Source organism: Triplophysa rosa, linkage group LG1 (assembly GCF_024868665.1).
Source record: "Triplophysa rosa linkage group LG1, Trosa_1v2, whole genome shotgun sequence".
Lineage (NCBI taxonomy): Eukaryota > Metazoa > Chordata > Actinopteri > Cypriniformes > Nemacheilidae > Triplophysa > Triplophysa rosa.
In genome coordinates this window covers 19,238,035-19,263,075 of record NC_079890.1, presented here as the reverse complement: position 1 = coordinate 19,263,075, position 25,041 = coordinate 19,238,035, and the positions used below count along the sequence as shown (strand labels likewise).

The following is a 25,041-nucleotide window of genomic DNA, read 5'->3' as shown; positions in this document are numbered from 1 at the left end:
TTGAAATGTATTCTTGTGGTGGAAAAGATGTGAAAGTTTTTCCATGTGTGTAGGTCCAGAGCTGGGAGGAGAGTTTCCAGTTCAGGATATGAAGACAGGGGAGGGTGGTCTCCTTCAGGTCACATTGGAAGGAATCAACCTCAAATTTATGCACAGCCAGGTAGGAGGTCTTGCCTGCATCGCAACCATGACAACGTGTTTGCCAGAATTCGACATGCCCCTTCCTCTCATTCTTCATCCATCCAGTTCCACTTCGCTCAATTCTTTCACTTTCTCATCTGTCCACCTCAACATCTCCTTGTGTCTCTTTTCCTTCTTCTCACTGTTTCGTTCTATTTATTCCTTTCTTCCTCTTAGAATGTTCTCTGGAACAACTGACAATTCTGTCATGAAAACACAATCAAAACAAATCAAATACAAGTACAAACTGAATATGAAACGTTGATTTGGAAATTAAACCAAAACAAATAAAAACGTGAAAGCTAAATCGCTTCGAGGGTTGTTCCTTGAGAAGTTCTGAAAGGAAAAGCTGTTTTCTTTTCCGTTGTTATTATTGTTTGCCTTTATTTGCTGGATGTTTGTTTTGGGGCTACATAATCATTAGCAGAGATTTGCTTTTTCAAATGCCAGAACATTCCACCTGCTGTGTATGTTAGTGTGACGTGTTAATGGTCACGCCGTCCAGCTCTGCTCCTTACAGTTTGTGAGTGTTGGTGTGATCGTGTCGGTTTGTTGTGGTGTGACAGAGGTAAGATGTCGAAACTTGCGCAAAACATTTAAGCAGAATTGTACAAAATACGTTTTGGGAAGGTTTGAAGACTGCAACAGTACTTAACCATAGTCTTGTAATAGTTAGAAAACATGTTTAATAACAGTGATAATAGTAAGAAATGATACTGTCAGACCATTCTGTATCTTTGTTTTCTGTGTTCTTCTGGTATTTCGTTATTTGACTATAGTACATAGTCATCAAGAGCTGTGCGGAGAAGAACCCAATTGCAGGCAGCAGGGAATTAAGGGGTTAAACAAAAGACTTTATTTAAACAATAAACACAAAACATAGACCCACAATGGGAGTAAAAACAGGAACAAGGATAATAAACAGGACGAAGACTAACTAACACTAAACTGAGATAACAACACTAGACATAAACTAAACACTTACTAGATTGACGAAACTGCAACAACAGGAACAGGCAATAACAGCAAACAAGAACAGGGGTACACTGAACGCAATGCACGAGCAACAAGACATTGAAACATGAGGACTATTTAAAGGGGAATACAAACGAGGGATAATAACACAGGGCAGGTGAGGGTAATGAAACACGGCAGGGAAGCAATACAGGAAACAAGAGGGGCGGGGCCAATGACAAGACAGAGAAGGCACATGGAATGTTAAAAGATAAACACCCCATGGCTTTCTCACACTAAACATAAGGGATCTGTCCCGATCCTGCCACACGACTAGAAAACCATGAACAAGAAGGCAAGACCATGACAATAGTGACTCCTAAAACGCTTTTACAAAGCACAAATGTAAATATGTATTCTTTTCTCTTACAAAGACTATAACTAAACTGCACTGATCCTGTTTTTATATGAGCAATGCATCCAAATTAGTGATGCACCGAAATGAAAACACTGGACCGAAAATTCAGGATGCACACCGAAAATGACTTATTAAGTAGTTTTACCTTGAATTGTATTGATAATGGCTTTTAAACACACTAAAAACACTTGTACACTTGTATATATTTAATGCAGAGTTCTATGCAACAGAATCAATTATTTTAAAAGCTTGATTTAAAAAAGCTTTAGAAAACTATTACAGTGTTATATAACACGTAAGACAAGTTACAGACTCAGTTCTGATTTTTAGCTTTTCTGCTCTTCCTTGTTTTTGTATTTATACATTTTTATTCTTTGTTATAATGAGCTGACATGACCACACTTTGATGACAGGAGAGGTGGGGCACCAGATATTTCTTCAATTTTCTGCCTTTTTTCTTTTTGGGGGGGGCTAAAAAACAATAATGCAATTTTTTCGGTGCATCTCTAATGCAAATCAATTATTAAACTCACTTAAGTAGGAATGCGGTAGTTACAGACACACAGATACACTGGAAAAGACGTAAGTGTTTCTTCAGCTTTAAAACAGGTTGGCTTGCTCCGGCTTTGGTTATCAGTCAATTTGAGCAAACTTGAGCTTTGTGTTAAAGATAAGCTTTGCAAGAATGCTAGAGTGAGGTTTTGACTGTCCATGTAGTGTAGTTGTGTGTGTTGTAATGGTTTTGGCACTGTTCTGTTTTGGCTGTAGGCATGTGTGAGGGAGCTGGTCTTCATTGCTGGTGGAGGAGGCATGGAGGGTAATGGGGTGGGATCACATCAGGGCTTTAAAAATCATCTGAATACATCATTAATGAACGATATTAACTGTTAACACAGTTGTACAGAACCTTTGTCCATTCTGTATGAAATCAGTGGATGTAGTGTAACCCGGTACGGGTGGGCTCGTAGCACCAGGAGGGGGGTTTTCTGCTCTTTTTGTCCAATAATAATCCAAACCGTTTCTCTCTCATGCTCTCTCCCCCTGCAAGGAGCGGAAGGTACACAACCTCTGCAGTTTTGTTTTTAAGCGTGACATTTTCCATTACTTTCCTTTTCTTTAATCAGTAGCTTTTCTGGCAGATGTCATTTTGTGATTTTTGTATTATTTCTCTGTTTATTTCTTAATTTTCTACATGTGTTTTTGTCTTTTTTTCTGTTGATGGAATTTTCCATGGATGTCTTTGCATGGGCCCTGATCACTAGCACCAGGATTTCATTCTCAGCTGCAGGTTCATTCTGTATAAGCTCTATTCTGTATAACACTCGCTCATCTGTTAGGAGTCTCAGATTTATTCTTTAGTGCTTCAGAAACACGTTTTACAACTCTCTAGTGCCTCGAGAACACATTTATCACACAGACAAGTCTAGCACGAAGGAAGAGCTCAGGTGTTGCAACTCGGACATCTCAGTTTCTCCATTTGCGTCACTGGCCCATGTAATTCTCTCAACATGGAAACTTCTCTCTCTCTGTGCAGTCATATTTTAGTTCTGATAGCTTTTCAAGAGCTTGCTTATCATGTTCTTTCTTGGTTTCTCCCTAGTTTACAGTTACTAACTGTCCAGATTGTCATCTCTTCGAAAAAAAATACTTTTGTTTTTTTTCCACAAGTGTGTGAGTTGGTAACAGTGTGTCCTGTTGTTTTTTTGTTTGTTTTTGTTTGTTTTTAGGTTTTCATAGAGCTGAGTCACATTAAAAAGTGCAATACAGTGAAAGGAGTCTTTGTCCTGGAGGAGTTTGGTAATTACCCCCATTTTAATTCTAGGCCTGTACGCGACACAGTGGTAACTCAGTCACACAAACTCGCAGGGCAGAGATGTTAACAATCATATTCAGATCTGTTAGATGTGCTGGTCAGGATGAGCAGAGGTACCATATGCTTATTATTTTAGATATAGATGGGGATGGAATGTTTGGAGAAGTTTGTAAAACTGTGGATAGTGGATAGTTTGGCTTTCATTGTTTAATTTATCAGCTCAGTTTCACTTAGGAAAAGTAATGTTTGTTTTATCTTTAGGTCGCTGCAATAAGAGGAGAAGTCTCAACACAATCTCACGTGAATTCGTAACTATTGTCTTGAGTGTCTGAATTTGTACAATCTTATTCGTACGTTTTGGTATGATTTGCTTTCACGCCAGTGACGTAAGATTTAGGGGTGGGGTCAGGGGAGGAGCCACAGTGTTGCTTTTTTCTAACTATCATACGTTTTTGTACGACTCGCAGTGTATGAGTTCATATGAATTAGCTACCTCGTAAAATAGTTATCAATTCTGATGAGATCAGGTTGAAAGTCTGCTTTGAGCGAATAGAATAGTCTTCAGAAAACAAACCTTCCATTATGTCACTACATTAAATATAAAGAATGTTTAGAATTAGTTTAAGCTGTTCTGTTAGGAAAGAGAGGATGACGATATATTCTGTAGTTGTAGACTGAGCTCTAGACTGGGTTACCGCTGTGTCTATGTGCTTCCTTTTTGTAATCCGCCCCCTCATCTTTGCTGCTATGAAAACCTTCATTCTCCAGCAGGTAAAGTGCTGTCACCTTTATCTTCTCTTCTGTAACTGTCCTCTTCATTGACCTCTCTACATCATCTCTCATACACTCTCCTTCACCTCATCTGCACTGCCTTCATGTCACATGTTGCTTCTCCTAAACCCAAGTTCATCCACTCATGCCTGCAGTAAAGATAATTTCATAAGTGATGGAAAACCCCAGCAAACCCCGGATATCCTGTCAGCTTGAACTTGCAGTGATATTCCTTCTCTTGCGCTTTGATTTTCTTCTTCTCCTTGATTCTGGAACCCATTACATACGTTTTTCACTTTTGTGGGAAATTACTGATGGTAAATCTTGTGCAGTCATGTGACATCTGGTTCTTGTTGTAAATTAGGACAAATGATCATTATACCTACAGGATACTTTGTTTGAACAGTCATTGGTGCTTTTAAAACACACCACAGGTACCTAGGAGCTTGAAATGCCGAGAGTTAATGACAAGGGGATTAATAATACGCTCTGTTCGAAAACCTAGTGATTTTAGGGCAGTGTACCAACTTGCCGGCTAGACAATAATGCTGCCTCTTCAAAATACCTATGGCAGCATTGCAAGGATCCTTTAGGAGAAGGCAATCCCAGGATGCATTGCGACAAGCTTAGCAAAAAATAAGTACAAGCAAAAGTAATTGTGATTAAATGTATACCTTACAGTTTTTTTTGATAAAATAAGTCCGAGCCAAACCCAGGTGCGCAGAGCTCCAGTGTGTTGTTTGTGTGGTGTTTGAGTTTAAAATCGGAGTCCTGCAGTGAAAAATGACATTCTTACTACTAGGTATTTGTGTCTTGTTTTATCGTACAAATATCTAAACATTCTTAAATCAAGGTACATTTTCTTGACAAGACAGGCATTTTTGTCTTGTTTTCTAGTAAACATGTCTAAAACTTCTTACATCAAGATGCATTTTCTTGACAAGATATTTAGTCTTGTTTTATAAAAGAAAATATAAGAATTAGGGAAATCTATCTTTAAAAACAAGCAAAATAATCAGCCAATAGGGTAAGAAAAGATACTTGGACTTTTTTCAGTACCTAATTCAAGTTTTTTTTTCTTACCCCATCGGCTGATTTTTTTTAAAACATAGACTTTCCTAATTCTTATATTTTCTTTCACAAAACAAGCCTAAATGTTTGTCAAGAAAATGCATCTTGATTTAAGTGGTTTTCGTTATTTTTACTAGAAAACAAGACAAAAATGCTTACTAAGAAATTCATTTTTTGCAGCGTGTAACATCCCCTTTCTCCTTTCTTCTGTTTACTTTCTGTCTTAGTAAAAAAGTATCATGCCATTTTTCTTGCGTCTTATAAATTGTGGCCAAGACTCCCAGGCACTTAAAAAGGTAATTCACCAAAAAATGAAAACGTATTATTTACTCAACTTCAAGCCTAAATGGCATTGACCTCCATTGTATGCACACAAAACCACGGAGACATTTCTCAAAATCTCTTCTATTGTACCCCACAGATAAAAGAGTCATATACAGGTTGTACTGTAAATGACTTGAGGGTGAATAAATGAAGACCAAAATCCTGGGTGAACTATTCCTATATTTGTGCACTATTTTCTTGTCTTTCAAGAGTGTCCCTTTGTAAACAGTGTGGTAGCTCACTAGGTTTTGGAACGGAGCTTTCAGGTAGTAATACTTTTCCCTTAATTTGCCATGAGCCTTATATATCTCTCCTCTCATATTACTCTCTCTCTCTTTTTCTGCCCCCTGCCCTTTATTTATTGCTTTTGTTATTCCACTGCTGTTGAACTCTTTGTTTTGTGTCTTGCACTGGGGTTTGCAGTTCCTGAAACTAAAGAAGTGGTGATCCACAAATACAAGACTCCTATGGTAAGATTTAAGTAGTTATACCGTGCAATACACTACACAGTACAGTACACTATAAATCATAATATTTCTTCAGTCGAAATGACCTCTTTCTTCTATACACAGGCACATCAGATCTGTTACTCGGTGCTCTGTCTCTTCTCCTACATGGCGGCAGTCAAGGGGAAGGAGGCAGAGGGCAAACCCAAGATGCTGTCTCCTCGTCCACTACCAAGCTAGTAGAGCACACGTCTCCTACATTCACTTCAACCTGCTCCTAAAATGCCTGCAATACACCATGACCCTGACTACTTTACCAAGCTCCTTTTGAAGACCCTTGCTCCAATACTGATTCTCTCTTAGATTTGATCACATGCCTGATATAACGCTCCATCTCTAGTATTGTGGGTTCTCATTTTCATAATATGGACATCTGCCAGTACAAGATATGACTACTATAGGTTGATGTTGACTTGTTACATGATTTTTAAAAATTATTTATTCGACCAGAGCCATTGCATGCAGTTCCCTTGCGCAGCTCTTGTGAGTTGGCTGTGGCATGCAGAGAATCAGGTAAATGTGTTGAGCCCCACCCTGCTCACTCGCCCCCTCTCCCTCTCCTCTGAAACCAGTTCACAGTAATATTTATGTGCTAAATTGTACCGTGAGCTCCAGTCTGTTATGTCTGTGGTGGATGAAATGTTCTAAGTCTTTGCATACGCTGCCACGTATGAGGGGTTTTGCCTTAACCGCCCGCAACGGGGCAGCTGTTTCATTCGTAAATGTTCCATTTGCCCTTCTTCACCTGCTGTAAGTGGTCTACGGTCTGTATATCTCTTTAGCTCTGCCACGTGAAACTCAAACTACTGTACTCGCTGTAAAGATCCCTGTCTGTGAACTGCTGTGTTGAAATGCATGTCACTTTAAGAAACAAAAAATGAATATTTAAAAAAAGAGATAAAATAATGTACATCTTACTGAAGCAATGTTGAAATAATGTCAAAAATGTTAAGATGCTGTAGTTTGTTTTCTAGATGTGCAATACTATCAATAGTGGGGACTTAGAACAAGTCCAGTCATTCCTTCAGAGTTCCACGGTCCTCCAGAGCTCATGATATGGAAATCAGAGAGTAACAGTGGATTAGGAATCAGTTCTGTTTTCTGGACGTTCTTGTTTTGGAAAAACAATGAAACTAGAAAACGGCTGCATTTGGAGATCGTTCGGTTACGATGAGAAAGCCAAAGGTCCTGCTACTGAAACGCTGATGAGGCAAGACGTTGTCTATTCCAAAACGTTCTATTTAAAGTGTCTCTTCCTGCTTGTGTGTGCGTGTGCTTGTGTTAGAAAGACGACGAGAGAGTGTGTCTGTCACGAAATACAGATGATTTCGACCATCTCTTCATGACTACTAGCTGGAGGGATATACTGTATATTTTAATGTTCTTTTATGTTTTGCTTACATTTTTAATAGATGTACCGTACATGAGTGCTCACTACAGAGTGTGGCGTTCCATTTAATTCAGTTGTATGCAGACTGAAAACGGACTGGATAAGCCAGTTGACTATGGGTATAGAGTTGTAAATAGCACAAAACTGATGTTCAGGGTCCGGGTCCTCTAAAAACAGATGTTGTGAAAACAGTGGATCAGGTGTGTAGTTAAGTGTGTGAGAGAGATCGAGTTGCACACTCATTTTAGTCTGTGTATTGTCTGGAACCAGAAGAAATCAAGATATTGGATGTAAATATTTAAAAAAAGTATTTATAGAACCTGTACAGCTTTGGCAATATGAAAATAAAAGATGTCCAACCCAAATGTGTTGTAGATAATTTGGGTCAGTTATTACACAGCAGTGTGAATAATAACCTTCATGTATTATCGAGATGAACAACTGTTTGTTATTAAATTGAAAGGAAAATGCTCCCATAGATCAATGATGAATCTAGAACATTCTATATTTTGGCTTAGTTGAACATCTGAACCTTGCCACGGTCTGTGTGACCATTTTCTGCCATAAAAAATTCTGTCACCTTACTATACTACTAATGTCTTTATTGTTTTTTAGAAAATAAAAAATCCATGTCAGAATCCTGCCAATACAATGCATTTAACATTCACACAGCATTTTTATAACATGGCATCAAGACCTGGCAATATAGCATCTTTAAATACAGGTGCTCAACAAACACCCACTGGATAATCCTGAGCTCAATAGCAATGTCTATTGTTTACACAAAATAAATTAAATTTATACTAGATATTTCATACAAAGACATAATCTACACAATCATGGAGGAGACATGACTTTATCTTAATATGCTCTGTTTGCATTGTTAGTGCAGTTGTACAAATTGGCCTTTTTCAAAATAAAGGTCACAAAGAACAATGTCCACTGGGCTGATGTGTATCGCAATTGGTACACAGGCGTTTCTAATAATGTTTTAAAAATGTAAAATGTGTTAAATGTAAAAAAGCCACTTTTACAACCAATTAATCTGTGTTTTGGACATCAGCTAATAAATAAGGGCCATAACAAATGTCTTCCTCTTTGCAAAACACTATCATTTTCAGTACATGTACAACATAAGCAATACAATCATTTTGACATTGTTCATTAAAATCTACACTTAAAGTGCAAATCAAAGAGAATAAATGGGGAAAACTAATGATATACACTGTATTCATCCGAATTCAGACTCTATAAAGATCTGACTATATTTTAACAGAGGAGATACTATTCTTTTAAGACAATTAGAATTGGTTTCAATTGTAATCTTAAAATGAAGGGGAAACGATTACAATGACCAAGCAGCTAAAAAGGGGAAAAAACGTAGCTAAGATTAGCAAAAAGAGCTCGTCTGATAAACATTACAAAAACATCAATGGCATCTGTACAATCAGTGTCCACTCAACATGCACGACGTGAGCAATGAGAACATTGATGATGCCGAATAACCCAACAGTATTAGCTCCATACTTTAGCCAGTTATTCACATAAACTAAACATTTTAAATCTAAACCATCCCAAAAACTGTCCCTCATACTGTATGACCCAATAATAGGTCAAAAGGAAATGAAATAAATGCGCTTTCTAGGCATGTGCAAGAAAATATGAGGAATTGAAAAAGCCCTAAAAAATATCTAATTGCTAAAACTGAAATGCCCTACGACAGCAAAAAAAATCCCTTCAAGAATTCAAAGCTTTTGGAGGTTATGTGCTGTTAAAGTTACCTTAAATTAACCCAAAACCGAAGGACTGACTGCATATTCATAGCTAGACAACTCACAGCTAGATTCATGTCACTGAATGTGGGAGGAGTAGTGTCTAAACGTCTCCTCGGACAGTCTTCCGAAGGATCCTGAGACGGGACATGACCTCATCCCAGTCCAGATATGCTCCTTCTAGATGTCTTGTGCTCTGAACTGAATGTGAGGCATAACTCTTTCGGCCGTGCAGCAGACGCCAGTTATCAAAGGTCACCAAGTCACCTGCACAGAGCAAATCACATTACCAACCAGTGACCCGTGTCAGTTCCTTATTTCCACATGTTTATTTTGTCATATGCTGTACAGTAAGTCAATTCCTGACCTGGTTCCATTTTGTACGTGAACACATTCTCAGGTCTGCTGAGCAGGTCCACAAAAGCCTTTAGAGAGGAGTAGAAGGGTTGAACCTGATGCAGAGGCATATCCAACACAGTGTCTCTTGTGGCGTTGTTAAAGTTGATCCTCACAACCCGACCTTCAGTGTCCACACTGTACATAAAAACAAGTTTGCATAAAAAATATAAACGATGACATTATCTTGACAAACAACAAATACATTTTCCCATGCAGTTTCCCAAATGACCAACAGATGGTACTGTTTAGTACGTTATGGATGCATCGTTAGTGTTGCTGAAAGTACTGTATGTGTGTGCTTGTGTTACACTGTGTCTTACTCTATAATGTGGTTTTTGGACTGCACGCTGAAGTCGCAGTAATCCGCACCGCTGTCTGTGAAATCCACCCTGAGAGAGGAGAGCATAGTAAATGCTTCAGGATCATCCGTCCTGAGCCGCTCGGCCACGTGAAACCCATCGACCACTTCACTCTCACCCCCTTGCTCAGCCTGACGGATGCAATGCAGGAACTGCACCTGCAGTACATACACACAGCCAATGGTTACACACACATTAAAACTACAACAACAGCAGTGTAAAGTATTGGAGTAAATGTACTTAGTTACTTTACTTAAGTATCTTCTTGGCTACTTTAGTTGTACTGAGTATTAAAGATATTAGCAACTTTTACTCTCTACTTGACTACATTTTTGAACAAGTATATGTACTCTTTACTCCACTACACATTTGTAATGACTAATGCAATTACACATTACATTTTGCATGGCACCTATCTTTTTTGCAGCAGTTTATTTTCGCTACAGAAGAATTAATATTGCCATGTATAGGGCATTGAAGGTACTATAATCTTGTGGATTTTACTTACTAAAACTTGTCAACATGGCTTCTTTATGTGAATACGAGTGCTGACGCTGACGCTTTATGTGAAATGAGGACATGACTGCAGCCGGTGATAAGGCCAAAACCAGCATGTCCAGTGCAAAAAGGCTTTGACTTTTTAATTTTACTTATATAGTGAAGAGACCTTTTGGAAGGGTTCTGGTTTACTTATGAGCACTTGAGCTTAAATGAGACTTGGGTGTTTGTAATAGACGTACAGTAGGTTATGGTGTCGGCCATGATTTGTTGCAATTTTGAGGTGTTCAGTCTTATTATGATTTAAGAACATAAATGCGATTGCTCTCCTCACGCATCAACTGTTTCTTGTTTTTCACTGACGTGTCTCTAAGTGTTGAGGACTAGTGCTGCTTTGAGCCTACATTCAGTATGAGTAAAATACTCAAGTACTGTTAAAATCAGATACTCGAAGACTTTTACTCAAGTCGTTTTGGAATTGGTGACTTGTAACTTGTAATGGAGTAATTTTCACTGCAAGGTATCTGTACTTTTACTCAAGTATGGTTTTCAGGTACTCTTTACACCTCTGAACAACTGGGTTGTTGCGTGTATGCATGTCTTCATCCCTGAAATAAAATGTCCAAATATTTTTAGAGGGTGAGGCGATTACAATTAGCTTAATTAAAAATTGTGGTACGTCACACAAATTCTGCAAACAAGTTTATGTGTACTCCGTAAGGTGTGTAAAGGTTGTCAAGGCCAACATTTCTGATGTCTCACTACCACTTCATGTCAATGTGTTTCTGTGAGGGTATTATTATGAAGTTCCTTCATGACTTTAACGTTTGTGTGTGTGAACTCACCCCAGGTGGATGGTGCAGAGCAGGGTAGTCTGTGTGCAAACTCAACTTGCCAGCCGTATATGCAACATTGTTAGCCATAGGCTTGTCCTGCACTTGCCACGTGTGTCTGTGAAGCATAGAGAGGTCGACAGATTAGAACAGGTGACTGTGGGCTTGTAAACTTTTACTACATCTCTCCATGTATTTATTGTAGGAAACCACAGCTGTAAAATGCTTTCCTGGTTTACTATAGTCTTGAGAGTAAATTTAAAGACTGAAGAATGGCTGCAATGTACAAAACAGATTTTTGTTATGGCAACACTAGTGGTGAACTGTTTTTGTTTTGAAGATCGATTGATTCTTGATAAACCTGTTCAGACCACTCAACACACACTTCAACAGGCCACCACATATAATAAAAACACCACATATGAATTTATGAAATCGTGTTATGTAAAGACGATATTTCTTAATAAAAGAAATTCACGGCTTGAAATAAACAACCATTTCATTGCTTGTATAGTGTGTTTGCATTGAAAGAACGCACAAGGAGACATCAGATATAAAACGGTGAATCCTTTGTTTTCTCATTGAAAGCAATAATTTTCGCTGTGACTTCAATATTATGACATCATAACCATTATATAAAATAATCGTGGAATGTTCTGTTTATCACAAAGCTTGCCGTTTTGGTCTGTAGATTACGTTTATATTTAATAAGGTTAAAAATACTATAGCATCTAAAAATCTTACTACATTATTCCATGTGCACATAATTCACAAATATACATCTATCTGTATTTTATTAATGTTTAACTATCATAACAAAAAGAATATGGGGGTCTTGAAGCTTTTGGTATGTTTTAGGGGTCTTCCCCTTCTGAGGTTTGGGAAGTTCTGGTATAAAGTTTTCCAACAGCCCAACACTTCATAAAATTAATTTGACAGTGTATAAATGTTTAAATTCTTTTGTCTGGGACTAAACAACTTTAAAAGCATAAGCATAAGCAAGCACGTTTGGTAAGGCAAACGTAGTGGAATTGTAGACCCATTTTATATCATGGCAGTCTCAAGAGTTTTACCTTACGTGATCAGTGCTTATGACAAATAAAAGACTTTGACCTCTATTAAATAAAGGAAGAAAGAGGAACTGTGTTTTTTAAAGGAAATGTGGCAGATTAGTGGTTTCAATAAGATACTGCAACCGTGACCATGTTACTGAAAGCAGAGAGCTTTATGTCACACACACAGTCTTCAGCCAGTAAACCTTCACACAATAAAGTCTTGATTTGGCAGATACAAGGGTGTTCATTCCATTTCAGGTCAGGGGAAGCTGCTTTCTGGCCAGTTTCATCATGTCTCCATGTGTTTCAGTTAAACTCCCAGGTCCAGCACTGTGTTAGATCACAACACAGGTGTCAGCCGAGAAAGACTTTACAGAAATGGCTGGCCAGGAGTTCAAAGTGTGCCTGTCTGTCCTCTCCATGTCTTCTATCTTTCTGTCCTATTGAGATTTCCACTCCCTCACAGCTTTCTCCAATCTCAATCATCTTTATTACACTATCATCATTCTTTCTATAAAGAAATGCACTCTTCGGACGCTTGTGGGTTTGGTGTCTGAGGGAAAGTACAACTACATTCAATTCGCTCTTGATTTATAAAAGGGTTTTGTGCTCACTAATCATGTTCCAGTGAGCCCAGAGCAATGGAACAGGTTTCTCGTTCACGTTATTTCTCATACATTTGAAATAGACGTCAGAGGCGTTTTTCTGAGAGAGGAACATTGTTCTTATTGTTTGGCAACAGTTCCAGCATGAATTGCTTTCATCACGTAATAATAGTGTAAACACATGACTCATACCGTGATGTTCACAATTATCATTTCAATGAGAAAAATCTTTGTATGGACGCAATGCCAATTTTACACACAACTTAACTCTCAGGTCAATATCCAAGAGGTTTCTGGCAGAAAGAGATGGATGACTTAACATCTAGAGGTAAAGGTCAAATGACAACCATTATTCTTCTGCAATATGTGCATGGGGATGGACAAAATAACTGAAATACCTAAAATCACATTATACAGAATATCTGCCACTCCTTGCTTTTAAGTTAGCGTCAGTCTTTTGAAAATGGGTCCTGAACTATGTGTGCACAGCAAAATCGCAAGTGTTAAAAAAGGACAACTTAACACTCAAAGTGTATATACAGTATAAGCCACACTATCGAAGTGTGGATTATATATACACTGTGGGAGTAAATTTGACCTTTTTTAACACTGACGATTTTGCTGTGTAGCAAAGCATTATTTCTCAAAAAGCTCGTTCTAGAAAAGGCATGTGGGTTGCATTTAATATTGTGTAGTGTGAACCAAAACAGCCTTGTCAATGATATTTAATTCTGGTATTCAGGAAAGCAGTCTTACCCAAAAATTCATCTAGAAAATGTATGTTTATCCTATGTCAAAAATAACAAATTGTCATTTTTTAATGCAGAAACTGACATACAAATGGGATTAAGTTTGAAAAGTGAAAATCATGCTACAAACTTTTTGTTAATGGTTTTCTAATTATCTTCAGTGAACGGAAAAAAGAATGGAATAAATTGGTGATCCCCAATACAAGAATTGGATATTAATCCAAATTCTGTCATATTTATGAAGTTTTGCTAAACTCTATATTTAAATGAATATTTATGTCTTTGGTTGTATTTGTAGAAGTTATTTCTGATAAAAGCCATTGGCCAATATGGAGATTTTAGCGGCATCTAGTAGTGAGGTTGCGAATTGCAACCAATGGCTCACCACACCCCTCACCCCCCTTTCGAAACACTACGGTGGCTGCACAGAACTAAGATGTCGTCACGTTTTCGCTTCTTTGCCGAAGGAGATAATGTAGACTAGAGCAGTTTGTCCATTTAGGGCTACTGTAGAAACAACATGGCGAATTCCATTCAAGGGGACCCGTGGTTTATGTAGATAGAAATCGCTCATTCTAAGGTAATAAAAACATAATGCCTCATTATGTAAGGTCTTTATACACCTCTGAAGACATAGTTGTGTATATTATATTATGTCAATAGATTCTCCAAAAAATTACACACTGGACATTTAAGGCGATTAAATAATCAATTTCTAAACATTTTTAATGCACACATTTATTTCATGAATTGACCATAAGAACATGCATTTAGGATTTTTTTCCTAAATGAGGCCCCTAGGGTTCTTCAAAATGGCTTCAGCTCCTTTTGTTGTTACACAACCGAGCAATCATCAGACCTAATGACTTCCATGAGATGGGTACTCGAGTAGACGACTACTGATCTCCCAACATGTTTTCAACAGACATTGCGGGCTAAAGGAATTTATTTTCTTCAAATGTAAACCTGTCCAGATGTGGGAATTAGGGTAGAAGATGATTCATCTGACCGCATCATGTTTTTCCATGACTGATAGTTTTGTGCTTTTTGAGCAGCTTATTTGTCTTTCTTTGTTGATGTTGAAAAGAGGAATGGCAGCATTGACATAAATGCCAATTTGGTATAGTTTCAGTGTAGTATAGACGGCAAACTGATTTAGAAGCTCAGTGAGTCTGAGTAAATTCCGGCCTGACCTGTGGAATGTTGTGTCATTGTATTTTTACCTTTAACCACTATTACTAATATTTCTCTCATTAGCCTATACAGTATGTTGGCATTATGAGAAGAGCTCCTCTTATTTCAGTTACTGCTGTTTGTTTTGTAAATGATCATTATAGTACTTCTGTGTTCTTTTGCTCACTCATCCAAGTTAAAGTTAAAGACCATACCCGTAAAAGGTGAGCCGAAGATAACCAATTCTCTGGCTCAGTCTGGCCACCTGGCCCTGCTCCACTGGTGCCCCTCTCAGGTAAACGATGCCAACGCGTCTCAGAGCCTCCAGCCAGGCCAATGCAACCTTATCATCGTGCAAAACCTCCTCAAAGTCTAACGTGGGGATCTTTAGACCAGAATCCCAGTATTCACGCTCTGAAACACAGATACAAATATAAATGTTACATAACACAAACACTTAAAGGGATAGTTCATCCAAAAATAAAAATTCTGTCATTTACACGTTCCAAATCCGTATACATTTCTTTGCTCTGATGAACACAGAAAGCTATTTGGAAGAATGTTTGAAACCAAACAGTTCTTGGCCACCATTGTCTACCATAGTAGGAAAATTTGCTTCATAAATTTCTTTGTTCTGTCGAACACAAAAGAAGATATTCTGAAGAATGTAGGAAAGCAAACAGTCCTGGGGCACTTTTGACTACCATTGTCATTTTTCCTACTATGGTAGTCAATGGTGGACAAGAACTGTTTGGTGACAAGCATTCGTCTAAATATCTTTCTCTGTGTTCAACCAAACAAAGAAATTTATACAGATTTGGAACAACTACAGAGTGAGTAGTTCATGACAGAATTTTCATTTTTGGGTGAACTATCCCTTTAAGATAGTGTCGATAAGTTTGTACAACTGCGCTTGCATATTGCAAAAGTTTAATCAAACCATCCTTTAGAGAAATTGACCTCTTTACCCAAAAATAAAATTGTCACCCTCTTGTCTCTTCTGTGGAACACAAAAGAAGATATTTTGAGATGTCTCAGGGGGTTTGTGTTCATACAACTGAAGTCAATGGGGGCCAATGTTGTTTGGTTACGAATGTTTTTTTAAATATCTTCTTTTGTGTTCATACAGGTTTAAAAGTACATGAGGGTGAGTAAATGATAACAGATTTTCATGCTTGCTTTGTGTGAACTAACCCTAACTTAACTAACTTAACTGAGCTCCAGTGCTGGTCACAGACAACAAATTCTAGAAAATTAAGGGTTTGAACAGTTATTGAAGTGCCTGGTAAAAATCTAAGTCAACAGTGCCTCACTCAGGTGGAGACAGCATTACAGAAATGATGTCAGCAGCACTCATTAAAGGGTGCGAACACATGTTTTTATGTGTCTTTGGTGTGTTATAAGTTGCCCATGCATGTATTAGACACGTAAAATTGCAAAAATGAAAGTGTCGGAACAAAAGATGCATTCTATCTAAAAGTGAACGCTCACCCAGACCTGTCTGAAACGTCTCGTGTAACCACACCCCCACAAATCTACGTCAGTTAGTGGTATGAGTTGACTAAGACCGCCCAAATGTATACGCAAGTAAGGTGGGCGTACCTGTCAGTACAATCGCTTTGGAACCTGATGTTCCAAATATGTTAAGCAGCGTTACATTTCCGTCACACGCTTGCAGTATTCCACCAATCACTACGCACTGGTTAACTGGCCAATCATAGCACACCTCGCTTTTCAGAGCGATGAGCTTTGTAAAAAATCTGTGCATTTCAGAGAGGCGGGGCAAAGAGGAGATACAAACATGCACGGTATGTGGAAAATACAGCATTTTGAACCTTAAATCGTGTATACACATTGCATTACATCTAAAACAATCGATAATATTCGTTTTAGCCGTGTCATATGATCCCTTTAAAACTTGACTTGAATAAAATGAAATGTGAAATGCATGCAAATAAAACATGGCAGAAACATCCTGCTTATATCCATCCCTAGCACATAAGTTCACAAAATAAAGAATCTGTGTGTGTCAAGATTGAGGCCAGAACACATTGGTCAGAACACGGTGTGAGGGCCAGCGATGTTGGAGAAAGAACCCTTCTGGAATAACTCTTATATTTACTTCAACGCTTCCTCTGGAGAAATATAAATGTGAGAGTGCATGATTGAGCATTCTGCACTTATAATTCACTGCATGGTGCTCTATCTGGTATGCAGGCGAATGATTTGTAGGCGAAGTAAAACTATGGAACAGTCTGAAACATGTTCTTGATAATAAAACTGAAAACAGAGCTCTAATTGCCGTGTAATGCCCAATATTCTCAATCTCGCTGACATACTAAAATTTCCTGGCAGACCAATCAGAGATGAATATCATGTCATTATTTTATCCAGCTGGGCCTCCGAGAAGTTTTTATAAATCAATGACTCTTTCACTCTTAAACAGACACGTGTACAGATGTATACGAACTTGTATAAGGGCACAGGAAAAGCAAGGTGTCAACTTGTGTGTTACTCTTGTGAGTTGTCCAACTATGGTAATGTGAAGCTGTGGCGGTGGACAGCTGCTTCCAGTCAAACTCTGTCAACAGAGTCCCTAAGAGTTCACCACGCTCAGCCCGGACAGACAGTAGCTCACATTAAGAGCATTATTAAGTTCTCCAATGGATTGTGGAGATGTTTGCTTTGATATATTTGATTTAAATGATTCGTCTAATTACATTTGCATGTGCACGTACTTTATAGTCTGTGCTGAACAAGTTTTTCAAGTAAATTAAGAAGGACAACTGTTTTGAGTGAAGCCATTAGTTTTCCATTAAACATTTGGAAAATGTGGGTTTTAAATTTAGCGCTGTGACTGTTGAAAGTAATCTCGTCAGTCGTCGCTCTGTGCTCCTGTGGTCTTTTTGTGTTTGGAAAGAGTGAACTGTTTTGCATTTGCTAGTTTTATCATGTAGAAATGTGACTGAAGTTAGTGCTGTGGAAGATCATGATGTCATGGCATGCATGATGTCAGCTAGACATGTTGTAACCCGAGCGAGGCGCACTTGTGCCCCCTTGTAAACTATAGAGGCTACAGCCAAACTGTGAATCAGTGCACTGGGTCATAAAAATTGCAGTGTGCGCTGTATGAGCTCTACTAGAAACTCTTAATGGCTACAATAACTACAAAAGACCTTATAAATCAACATTTTTGTCTATTATCTCTAATATTATTATTATAATAAGAAACATTATACATGCATATAGCATGCATTTACCTACAATATAAGTGATAGTTCACCCTAAAATAAATTCTTTCATCATTTACTCACCCTCATGTCATTTCAAACCTGTATGACTTTCTTTCTTCTACAGAACAAAAAATAAGATATTTTAAATAACGAACAACATTGGACCCCATTGACTTCCATTGTATGAACACAAAACCACTAAAACATTAAAATGTCAGTCACATACACAGGTTTGGAATGACATGAGGGTGAAAAAATAATTTAAATACATTTTCTGTCAACTATACCCTTTACTATAACACATTTTAAGCATTTAAAATTGTTCAATGCTGTAGAAATACAGAATATCAAAATAACTGTTGAAAAGTCAGTGAAACGTTTTGTACGTCATGGGGCATGTTTGTCTTCTGTCTGCTTAAAAGTAAAAAGTGAAGTAAATTCAAGGTAGACACACCGGTAAAGAACTGTCTGGTGCTAATTTGTCTGGAAATGGCTAATGGAACATAACATGTAGATATTATTTATAGATTTGACAGATGCTTTTATCCAAAGCGACTTGCATTGCATGATACTATACATTTGTATCCGAGTATGTGCAATCCCTGGGATCCAACCCATGACCTTAGCGTTGCTAGTGCCATGCTCTAACCACTGAGCTACAGGAAATATTACAGCATATAAAGGCCTCTTGCAGACAACCTTTAAAGAAGGAGCAGAACCTTCACATTATGTGCTAGTTAAGGAGTGTTGTAGACACTGCAGGAGTGTGTTTTCACACCTCGGCTAGACTTGATTTGTAGTCTGTAGTTAAAACCGTGAAGATTCATTTGTTGCCTTTCACAGCTTTAGAGGTCACAAGAGCCTTTTGTGCCTTTACACAAAACGGCAGCCTCATTTCCTAAACCATACATTTTATAACAATAGTGGAAACACTTTACAGTAAGGGTGTATTTGTGAACATTAATTGATGAATTAGCCAACAATGAAAAATACTTCTGCAGCATTTATTAATCACATCCATGTCAGCATCTTCTAATGTTTTTAAAATAAAAAATGCACAATGAACAATTGTACTGGCATTAACTAATATTACCAAAAATAAAAAATGTGAAAAACTAAATTCATCACTTTTAGTTCATGTTAGCTAGTGCATTTGCTAATGGTAACAAATTGTAAAGTGTAACAACAAGAGTAAGAGGTGTAGAAGAAAATCACTGCAGTACAGACAAAAAAAACATCACATCTGACAAGCAACAGACTGCTAAAAACATACAGTTCTGAGCTCTGATTATGTGTTTAAATAAAGAATGTACTTAATATTTAAAGGGATAGTTCACCCAAAAATGAAAATTCTGTCATGAACTACTCACTCTCTAGCTGATCCAAACCCGTTTCAATTTCTTTGTTCTGATGAACATATTTGGAAGAATTTTAGCAAATGACATTTCTGGGGCATCATTGACTACCACAGTAGAAAAAAATAAAATGGTAGTCAAAGGTGCCCGCAAACTTTTAGCTTTCCTAAATTCCTTAAACAGAACAAAAATATACAGCATGTACAATTATTTTTCCTACTATGGTAGTCAGCGTTGCAGCAGAAATTTCAGCTGCTTACATTCTTCCAAATATCTTTCTTTGTGTTCAACAGAACAAAGATATTTATACAGGTTTGGGACAAACTGAGGGCGAGTAATTCATGACGGAATTTTCATTTTTGGGTGAACTATCCCTTTAATATCAGGGCATTACTCCTCGTGGAGACTGTCGAGTCATTCATCTTAAAAATCTATTCTTAAAATCTCAGGACATGTAAATATATGCCGATTGCTTGTTCTGGCAAACACAATGCCGAGTCTATCATAACCACAGCATCTCTCAAGTTTAGTATAAGAACAACAGTTCACAATTTCTCAAATTGCCTTAAATCTCTATTCCATGTGGCAGGAAGTAGAGAAAGACTATCCACTCAGATGCGATTCTGGGGGGGGATGAGTGCATGCACACTACAAAGGTATATGCTGTCTAGAACATATGCTTCACAGACAAATTTTATATGAAGCCATCCTAAAAAGTGTTGTGTAACCAAATAAAAGCCAGTCACTTTACTTTATAATATCAAGCCAAAAGTGTGAAGAAAATTTCCTATTCCCTGTTATAACAGGTACAGTGTTATGGTCACGTTACACAAACAAAAAAATGTTCCTCTGTGCTTAAAGATTTCCACTTTGCCTGTTTCTGAAGGATGAAGGAGAATTTGGTCTTTAGTAAAGGTTGATTAAATCCACAAAGAAAAACCGGGAGGAGCAGAAGCATGTGTTCCAGTACATGATCTAGGCAAAGCACTTCTGCTCCCACTGAACTGGCAACACTGGAGTGGAAATTTCTGAAAACCAGAACATTTTAGAGGGTAAAACTGCCCTCATATTTACAACAAGTTATTTGAACACCAAAGAGAAACCTGTAAATTAAACCAGTCAAACTGGTCAGGTCTGTTTATTAATTTTGGTTTATGTTCTGAATTCGGTATATGCCATGTCTTATATTTTGTATTCCCAGACTGTCATGGTCATGTCTCTGATACGTCATGTTCTCATTGGTTCATTGTCTTGTTTAGTCATTACTCCTTGAGTTTATATAATCCTCATGTTTCCATAGTGTTTGTTTAGCTGTGTGCATGTCACTTTGGCAAACAAAACAAAAAGACAAAGTGAATGAATGATGATGAACCCACCATTTAGGAAGAGTTCCTCTTGCAGAGCCTGTCTTGCCTCAGAGGAAAAACATCTTTTCTTCAGCCACTCAGGCTCAAAGTCACTGCTGTGCTGATCGGGCCATAGTATGGACACCTACAATGAGTTTCAGACAAATAGGTTTATTAAAGACTGTCAGACAAAAACGTATATGTGTAGCCATCTAGCGCATGTCCACCATGCACCCTTACTCAATTGGCTTCAAGTAATATTTAATTTTGTTTCTTTCATCAAACACACTGAGATTTTTGGACAGGATGACAAATTGCTCTTTGACATTGAGAAAACTGTTGGCAAATAAATTAATATTCAGTATTTCCTCAAACAAAGCTATCATATGGCTCCAGACAACCTGGAATACCGCCCAGAACGTGTCAGGCTGTGGTCACCATTGTATGAAAGAAGAGCAGTTTCTTGCATTCCATGAAAGAGAGAAAATCATACAGATTTGAAAAACAAAGTCAGGTTTAAGCTTTTCTTTACAACACCAACCTTATTCTCCATCAGCTGCACCTGGTCCATCCCTGTATGCACATCCAAATCTAAGAACAGCAAGCTGCGCGCCTGCGCTGACTGCAGCATACAGAGTGGACACCGGCAGTTATCTCTCAACCAGGTGAACGGATACAAACTACTCGTTCCATCTTCCCACTCAATCTGCAGCAGCCTCTCCTGATCCAGCGCTCGGGCCTGTCTCACTCCAGGACTACCCCCAGCAAAAGGCAGAGGGGCCGCCGCCAGCGTCTGATTCCCAATACGAGGAGTCTTGACCACATGAGGCCGACTGCTGGCCTTCTTCAATGCCTGGATGGCACCTCTGGACATCCAGCGGGTAAGATAGGATAACATCCTGATTCTGATTTATTGTGTCGACAGGCTGCTGTAAATCTGGGGACACAAAAAATTGTTGCGTTTAGAAGTTCATTTTATAAACAGACGCTTAGTAAATAGATGAGTCACCACACTAAAGGAGCATTTTTGAATATTGTTTATAGTAAGATTGATTTAAGTATACAGCACATTGCTAACACGCAACTGATGTGAACCAACAAGTTCTGTTTTGAGGGGGGGTTTCTGAATAAATAAATCTTGACTTGATCATGGCCGTTATGAATGTTTTTTCATAACTGGCTGTGACGGAATACTGCGATACTTGCATGATGACATGAAATGGTAGGAATTTGTTTGAGGTTCATTTCTCGCTGTTTAGTCACCAAACCACTTAAAATTACAAGAATAGGTTGCTTAACTAGATTTCCTTGGAGTCTTGTTTGTTACTTTCTTTTATTTGTCTCCTGCAGAAATCAAACAAAACTGCAACTTTGTGGCACCGCGACGCCGAGTTAGTCCTTGATGATTGATTAGTAACAGTCATGGGGTGTAAAAACGACGACATCCAGAGCTGAATGACTGTTGAGGTAAATAAATCTGACAACAGTACAATACAAATATAATTACGTCAAAGTAACAAAGATAAAAAGAGTCTTTGTGACTTAAGGACTTTAGCACTGCCTGCCACACTACACAAACCATGACTAAAACATAACTGAACTCTGCACTTAAACCCTCAGGAAGAATATGATTTTCCAAGACCACGTGTACCATTCCACAGAAACACTTAAGGCTACAGCACCTTGTGTAATTCTTATATAACCTAAACAATACCACATGAACAGAACTTGTACCTCCATTTTCCAAACACACACGAGCGCCTCAAAATCTACAGATGCAAGAGGAGTCCTCAAGGTGTGTTTTATTGTGTCCTAATATAAATAATGGAAACACTCGCCTAATATTATCATTTCATTGGATGTGTTGTTATCTGAAATGTCTAAAATACTGATTATCACACATATTTACTGTATGTGATATATTTTTGTCTGCAGTGTTACAGTTTTTCTAGATGGAAACAAATTTGGTAACTTAAAATTCATTTTTACAATAGGTATAGTAATATGTTGGTAAGTTGATATGCAAGATGGCATGCATTTGAAATGCATTTAAACACCTAATTAATTTAAGCAGTGACTTTTTTACACATATACTGTGGCGCACACACAGATTTATTTTCTCGGTTGAAGCTGGCAACATCTAACAAGATGAGCAATTTTTATAAACAATGTAGAATGCGCTTGTCCTAGTATCTTGTCTTTCTGCATACAGAAAAGGGATGCATTTTTCCATTACAGTACCTGTGAAGCACTTGAGTGCCTAGGAGAAGCATAAATTAAAACACAACATCTGGATACAACATTACACAGAGAGACACGGAAAACTGTTCTACAAAGAAAACTGCAACACAAAATGTGACTTATTTAAAACGCCTTATGATATCTAATTCAATGTGAAATATAAATGGGCATTCATGTAATCATACTGGACTGGAATGCAAAAGCGGTCCACAATCTCTCTAAATGCTGTAATTGTAACTAAATCTCACAACTAAATCTGCTGCTGCCAGGGCTAGACTGGGAAGAAAAATCGGCCCTGGCATTTTTAGTCCCACATCGGCCCTCCACCGAATCTGTCGACGGGGGGAGGGGGGGTTTGTGCATGCATACGTGTCTTTTGCATTCGCGTTGTGTGCATTCGCATTTATAATACGTCCGTCTAAGCGGCCAATGCCTCCGTTATGGCCCCATACGTTAGCTGCAAATGCGTCAGTGACGGCCCCATATGTTAGCGGCCCACCGGGAAAACGCCCGGTAAGCCAGATGGCCAGTCCGCCCCTGGCAGCTGCTATTTTGTGCTACTGGTTTTGGACAACCCGTTGATTTGCAAAGTTTGTGTATGAAATTACTTTAATGAAAACGTCTCGGTCTGTAGATTTTTTCAGTTAGTATCCAAGAGAAGGAAAACATTTAATTTTTTTAACTTCAAAAGAATTTTGTGTTGCACAACATCATGACCTAATTATACATTTAAATCCATTTTTGTGAAAACTACTGTTATTTAACTCACCATTAAGTGTATTTTTTATTAGATATTTCTATCGTTAAACAAATAGTTCAACCAAAATTGAAAATTTTGTCATCATTTACTCACCATCTTATAATTTCAAACCCGTATGACTTTCTTCCTTCGAACACAAAAGAAGATGTTTTGATGAAAGTTGGTTATAGAACAGCGCCGGCACCCATTCACTTCTATTGTATGGACACAAAACCAATGCAAGTGAATGGATGCCGGTTAACAACATTCTTCAAAATATCTTCTCTTGTGTTCTGCGGAGGAATGAAAGTCATACAGATTTGAAATGACAAGAGGGTGAGTAAATGACAGAATCTTCATTTTTGGGTGAACTATCACTTTAAGGGAATACAACCTACATCTACAATGTCATTAGCCTAATATTTCTCTTAATTAATTATTAGTTTCCTCTTCGATTTTCTCCAGATATCACTTGTACAGTTCCAATAGTATCCTAGTATCTTATGTAATGCACACACCTTAGCTCATGTGACCCACGTATCGCAGTGAATACAGAAGTAGGTGAAAGGTCACCATCACTCTATTCCCCTTATCAACACAACAACGCCGCCAGATAAACGATGACGACATATACAGCAGGTACATCGACGTAGACGGACACAAACATTGTGACGATTACCATGTGACAACAATAAAAGTTATGATCCTCATTCAGTATTGAAATATTGATCTGCCTTTGTTGCTTCCGGGTACTTCAGTTCTCACCCTCTGATCGCGTGGTTATATAAAACACATGATACGTGTGACAAAATTAATTTTCCTACCTGTAACCTGGGGTTTCCGTTATAAAATTGGGATATGATGCGTATATACAAGCACAACAGCTAAACTGTACAACTGCAAGCAAGCAATAGTTTCATTCATCACTCTCACATCCGTACAGAGGTCCAGTCAGTGCTTTCGAATGAAACGTCCAGATATACTGTTATTTCCATTTCAAAATGTTTAAACGAAAAGTGTTAACACTTACCGTGACGATGGGGTAAATAAAGCCTCGGTTATTGGAGCTTTATATAGAGCTGAGGAAGCGTGAGAACTCGCGGCAGTGGAAGTGGGTAAAAGGTTACTATAGCTGCTGCTGCTGCTGTTACTGCACACACACATCGCACTGTCTGTAATGAGCTAGACTTTGACTGTCACTTAGACAAACCTACGTGCAGATTTGCTGGACATATCGATTTTTGTTCCTAAGATTTA

General features: G+C 38.1%; 2 protein-coding genes across 37 annotated transcripts in view; one reads left to right on the top strand and one right to left on the bottom strand.

The window, feature by feature from the left end:
- Nucleotides 1-7,812, top strand: part of madd (MAP-kinase activating death domain) — an 85,163-nt gene extending 77,351 nt beyond the window's left edge. For 21 of the 36 annotated variants that reach the window (XM_057332064.1, XM_057332055.1, XM_057331994.1 and 18 more), the window contains 4 exons: nt 54-160; nt 3,280-3,349; nt 5,955-6,001; nt 6,104-7,812. In XM_057332064.1, the coding sequence (XP_057188047.1) occupies nt 54-160; nt 3,280-3,349; nt 5,955-6,001; nt 6,104-6,217 (338 nt within the window). In that variant the 3' untranslated portion in view covers nt 6,218-7,812. The remainder of the gene's footprint in view (nt 1-53; nt 161-3,279; nt 3,350-5,954; nt 6,002-6,103) is intronic. The other 15 variants (XM_057332175.1, XM_057332159.1, XM_057332126.1 and 12 more) reach the window with 1 other exon arrangement.
- Nucleotides 7,813-8,016: 204 nt separating this feature from the next.
- Nucleotides 8,017-24,945, bottom strand: bbox1 (butyrobetaine (gamma), 2-oxoglutarate dioxygenase (gamma-butyrobetaine hydroxylase) 1). Its single transcript, XM_057332213.1, has 8 exons — nt 24,815-24,945; nt 21,346-21,741; nt 20,835-20,949; nt 15,086-15,284; nt 11,301-11,406; nt 9,919-10,115; nt 9,567-9,733; nt 8,017-9,466 (listed from the first exon to the last, which is right to left on the bottom strand). Exons 2-8 carry the CDS (start codon nt 21,700-21,702, stop codon nt 9,303-9,305), a joined length of 1,305 nt encoding a protein of 434 aa, XP_057188196.1. The 5' UTR covers nt 21,703-21,741; nt 24,815-24,945; the 3' UTR covers nt 8,017-9,302.
- Nucleotides 24,946-25,041: the final 96 nt, after the last annotated feature.